At 36.3% G+C, this 6,000-nt stretch overlaps 1 protein-coding gene across 1 annotated transcript in view; it reads right to left on the reverse strand.

Annotated features, from left to right (window-relative positions):
* Window positions 1–6,000, reverse strand: part of Pam (peptidylglycine alpha-amidating monooxygenase) — a gene marked incomplete at its 5' end in the record, with an annotated part of 154,625 nt that overhangs the window by 13,639 nt on the left and 134,986 nt on the right. The window contains 1 exon segment of the mRNA XM_013512971.1: window positions 4,529–4,644. Within this exon segment, the coding sequence (XP_013368425.1) occupies window positions 4,529–4,644 (116 nt within the window).

Consider the following 6,000-nt stretch of genomic DNA (forward strand, 5'->3'; position numbering starts at 1 on the left):
GGCAGAAAAACAAAGCCAGGTACACAGCAGGACAGGAACCATAAACTCAAAGCAAAAGTCATTCCCATCAAAGCAACTCTAGGCCAAGGGCATTCATTCTTTCCTTCATTAATTGGATCCTGACTCTACGAGGCATAAATCTAAACATGGGAAAATGCTCAGGAAGCTTCTCTGTTTTTAATAGTGTTTCAAAGCAAACATACAGGCATTAATTACTTCACTAACGAACTGGAGTCTCACTATACTGCCCAGGCTGGTTTCCAAGTCATAGGCTCAAGTGATGGTCCCACCTCAGCCTCCTAAGCAGCTGGGACTATTGCATGTGCCATCAAGACCAGCTGAAAAAATGAAAATTTATAAGTGCATTATTTTTGACAATTCTGCTTACTCAACTTTTCATTGCCTGTTTGTTAACATTTATTTTTCCTCTCATATTTCTTGGACCTTTTAAACACTGCCAAATTTGCTGTCCTTAAAATCAAAGGACTACATAGTAATTTTATTATTCTTAGCTAGCTATCATGGGCTACCTTATAAACTATTGGTACATTACTGATAAGGGAAGTTATTTCAAACAGGGCATTTAGATTAGTTTCCACATGTGGAGGAGGAGACCCTCTGCAACGTGGGGTTTTACATCCTTGAAGCCCAGGTTTTGCAATATTTTCAGTCAGCAATGGAAACAAACTGAATGTTACTTCTAAGTATTTCCTGGACTTTTGTACCTAATTCAGATACTCTGTGTTTTAATGTCTTTGTTCATTTCAAGTCCTCACTTCAGTCACAAGGACCCAAGAGAAAGACAGGTACTTGACATGACTTTCTGAGGGTCACGGAGCCAGCTCCTGGAAGACCATTCTAAAAATGTGCTGCTGACACTGCCATCTGTCTCCTCAAGCTTCCAAAAGTACCCCAGGTCCATCACTTGGCAGGCCGTGGATAAATTCGCTCACCTTTAGGCCAGCAGGCCTGCCCGAACATATAGTTTTCAATAATATGTCTAGCGACTATGAACAGGAGCATTATCCAGACTGTGGGATTATCAGCCAACGAATATCCCTTAGTAAGCTCAGCACAAAGGGCCTCAGTGAGGTGAACTACTATTCTAAGCTCTTATTAGGAGGAGTGGAAGAATCAAAGCTTTGGAGACACATTAGGAATGGGCAACAGTTTGCCACATTGAAAAGAAAAATGAAATAGCTATGCCTAGGAGACTCATTCCCTTATACAACTAAATGAGCTGGGATGAAAGTGCAGAACACAGAGCCAGAAATCAAAATGTTGCGGCGCTGAAATCTCACAAACCTGTTATTAAATGTTCAACTCTATATGGGCAGAAACAGATGTGTAAATTGCAGACAGTTCTTGTTCTAGACCATACCGCTTTGTAGAATTTATGTGTGTCAAGCATTTTATATTTTCTGATAGGGAAAATATGGTAATGGCAAGGGTATACAGGTGTGGGGTGCATGAGCTACTCAGTGGCTAAAGATGTTGCTTTAAATAAATAACAGTATGTAATGAACTCAAGGCTACAATAACAATGAACTCCCCTCAGTAGCTCTCAAACTGATCTAGTGATCCAGAATTCTGGTGAAATACTTTGGAGCCACTATAAGGACTCAAGGGGAGGCTTATTGGGTTGGACTCCAGGACCCCCATTCCTACCATATGAACTATTTAATCTTTCTAATGAACTATTTAATGAACTGTTTTGTGTCATCTGAAACAGGAAATGTTGTAAGATTTAGGAAGAAACTTTAGAATTTCAAAGCTGGACAGATGTAAAGATTGTCTATCCAACCTTTGTAAACGTTTCTCTTGAGGTAACCCTACAAAAATAAAACTGACAACAGAAAAGAATAATTCAATATATCTTCCTGGAGTGTCTAATGATAAAGCCCAAAGAAGCTTGACCTCAAAGTATTTTATTTTAATAAGGAATGTATCTTCTGATCCATACTTGGACTTTATTTGCTATTACATAATAATGTTTAAACCTACTTTCTACTAAGTACAATAGTTTTTCTAAGAAGTTTCATCATGCTTATTTGTGACTTACTACAGACCTTGGAATACCAATATATACTTCAAGGATTAAAAGGTTGAGCACATTTTTTTCAGAAAGATCTGGGTTGGAGATCCAGGTGTGCTACTTACTATGTAACTCTGCACAACTAATTACATGTGAACCCTTCAGCTCAAATATTGCCAAATGTAATTCTAATCTCTATGGTGCAGGTTAGAGAGACAAGGTGACTCTGTGCTTATTGTTCCTTTTGATCTTTCCTTTTTCAAATGAGCTTCCTTGCAGAAAAAAGACAAAAATTTCATTCTGAGTGGTGTGCATGAATGCAGATGATGAAATGCAACAGGTCATTCCTTTGATTACGGTGGGGAAGAATTTGGAGGGGGACTGTGTGTGTTTTGTGTCCACAGCTTTTGGAAAGCATTTGGAAACACTTCTATTTTCCTATTGTCTAATTTTCCCTGCATAAACATCAAGATGGAAATGACACATTCAAATGCAAACATTTCCAAAGAATGCACAGTGGACAGGGAGACTGGAAGCATATGAGAATATAAGAGTGGGTGTGCATAAACTCAGGCTTGGACACATTGTATGAAACTTGACCTGTGACTTGAAAAACGAATCTCCTCTTACACAGAAGTCAATATACCATACTATTTCCTTCACCAACCTTAATCTTTATAATGATAATATAACTGAATGAAACCTTTTAGCAATTTATAAACTGCTGTTCAATTTACTGAGGCAATGCAAAATAAATTTCTGTCTTCTGGTGTAATGTCAAGTCTTGTTTACTAAAGGGAAAAACAGAGTTCATCCTGGAGTGAGACACTGTTTTCAAGTCTGCTGCACTGATCCACAGACATACTGTGACTCTTTCATCACTCACTCATGAATGCTGCTGTTGAGACACAATCCCTTCTCAAATTGCAATTCAGGGCTATTCCAAAGCATAACAGAGTAAAACTCAATTAAAAGCTGGTCTTTTTAGCACTTTGTTTTGACTTCTAGATGCATAGTTTAATTAAAAGTTAATATTCTAGTTGACACAGTACACTCTTGTGAAAAAAAAGCAAGTCAAACACACTACTAATACAAAGTGAAGACCTCAAAGTTAAGATTCTCTCTTTGTCAACAGATGTCAGCAGTTACCCGTAAGAGGAAGAGCTAAGAAGATCAGAAAATTAATGAGGATTAGCAACACTATGGAGGTAAATACCTATCTGTCTGTCTATCTATCTATCTATCTATCTATCTATCTATCTATCAACATTGTAATGCATTTCTTTCTGAAGGTTGCTATGAGTTGATGTTTGACTGTGTATTATTTTTCAGATGAAATGTTTTTGTGAAAAATCTTATTTTTGGAATAAAATTGATACCCCTCCAAACAGAACTTGTGGTGGAATCTTTAGTTCAGATTCACTTTGATTTGATTCAGATGTCATAACATTTCCTAAAAGCTCCATGAAGAAGAGGCAGTGTCTTGTTATGTCTACCAGTATAGCATCAGTATATTGCATGCCACGCGATACAGAGTAGATACTTAATTTGTATCTCTGAGATGAATTTAATAAATTCCATCCCATCAGATTTTGATTTACTTCAAAAATACTGAGGCATTTAAAAATTCTTTTTTAAAAAAATAGCAAATTTGTTATCTTAAAGAATAACAATTATGGGGCTGGGGATTTAGCTCAGCGGAAAAGCACCTGCCTGGCAAGTGCAAGGTCGTGAGTTCGATTCCTGGTACCAGAAGAAAAGACCAAAAAGAAAAAAAAAAAAATTATGAGTGTCAAGATGTACTGTGTCCATTGGTTTATGATAGCAGCATCTTGAGCCAAGAAAAACTAATGTCATCACATATTTGAAAAATAACCTTTACTTGGGCATTTCAGCAGCCACACTTTCTAAACCTGATATACCACAGCATACTCAGTGCATGAACATTCTGATTATCTGGCAATCACACTGCAGCAAGGTACAATGGAAAGACTGAGAGACCATGGAAACACTGAGCCAGTTATGGTGTGTGTGAACAGCAGTGTTAGAATAAACAGTGGCAAACCACCTGTGAAGCCCAAACTAGCCTGCAGTATGTTGCCTCAACCAAATCTTTAGACCCTGAATACCAGGGAGCCTTGCTGCTTAGTAAAGCAGTAATAGTAAAAAAGCAAATAAGATTTCTACTGGGTTACCACGTGACATGTGGTATTTTCCCTACTTGTCTGAAACCAGGCATAGACTTATTTAAACTCACAATCATATGACAAATCTAGTAAGAGCCTTAAAATTACACACAGGGGTAATTCTCATCTGAATAACTTGATTCAGGAACAAGCAAAAACATTTATTCTAAATAAAACATCATAGTAGAATACTCCCATCATCCTACTAGGAAAGTTAGTATATCTCTTACATATGTGTACTGAATGCTAATTCTTATTTTAGTTTTATTCTCCTGAAGCCTGAAACGTTGACAATTCATGTGAATACCTTGCGTACTGGTTTGAAGACATCTATAATTTCCCCACTGGAAAAGTTCATCACAAATCCTTGCAAGGGTTCTTGGTCCCTAAAGTAAGGTTTCCCATTCACTGCAAAGAGCAAACCTGTAAAAACATATCGAGTTAGCCTTTCTTTAAAACATGGATTAAGACTATACTTCAAATATGTGCATACATATTATATAAACAAACAATACATTTAGAGACAACCTGGCTCCTACAATTGGCAACAAGACTTGAAAATAAAGTACTTAAGAAATGTTTCCTCCTGAGTAACAAGATCAGGAGCAAACAGGTTAGATGACTAAACTCCTTGTAACAGGAAAATTAGGAAACAGAATGTCTGTTCCTCTTAGGAAGCTAACAGAAATCATGCATACATAATTATTGATAGATACATAAGATGACATAAAGATGTCCATATCACAGAGATTCCCAAACAGGAACTGGGAAAAGTCAGAATGTTTAGTCCAATCCTTTTATCAGATCTTTTGAAAAATATGTAACAACTGCCTTGACTGTATGGCATAAAGATCTATACAAAAAAGTAAGTGAAGTTGCAGTATAAAAGAGAGGAATAATCTGATTTTAAACAACTGCAGTTTGAAAATGTGTATTTTAGACCATCAGAGACAGTTTTCTCTAAATAAAAGAAGTTGGGCTATTGATGATTGTACTCTGTATTAAAGCTATATCTCTTACTGTAGAATTAGTCACATTTTGTTTCAATAAATAATCCAGATGTTTGAACATTTTATTTTCAGAGAATTGACACATCAAAAACTACATGACATTAGGGCTTGGGGTGTAGCTCAGTGGTACAGCACTTGCTTACATGCACAAGGCACTTGGTTTGATCCCCACCTATAAATCTATATCTATATCTATATCTATATCTATATCTATATCTATATCTATATCTATATCTATATCTCACACATACATCCCTAAACCAGTGTTGAAAATATTTTCATGTTTCTTTTTTATTCATGTTTCTTTAAGGATTATAGATTTTCTAAAAGTGCAGCACAGTGTTAAAAATCAACATCATGAATATCAATTACTGTTGTAGAATATTACAGAGAGCACTGTGTTTGCTTCCAGTCTGTTTTGAACTGGAATTCCTCTCATCTTCTCCCCTGACATTGTTCATTTTGTATTTGTTTTGGTATACTCTTGACTCAAACACCCTTTTAAATGAGAGAACCGTCCCTATTTCTTTAAATAAGAAGCAAAACCAAGCAGATAACTTCTCTGTCTTTCACCTTAATGAAAATCTCTTATTACTTATTCTTTGAGGAAGCCAAACTTCCTCCCTATACCATGGCCTGAACTTTTTATTTCATGCCCTAAATAAATTCAGGTCTACTTGGGAAGACAGTAGCCATATGCAACTTTACTAGCATAAAAATATAACAACCATAATGAGGATTGTAAAGAGTTAGAGCCTTTAATAAAAGT

This window comes from Chinchilla lanigera, unplaced genomic scaffold, assembly GCF_000276665.1.
Source record: "Chinchilla lanigera isolate Chin_1 unplaced genomic scaffold, ChiLan1.0 scaffold00017, whole genome shotgun sequence".
Lineage (NCBI taxonomy): Eukaryota > Metazoa > Chordata > Mammalia > Rodentia > Chinchillidae > Chinchilla > Chinchilla lanigera.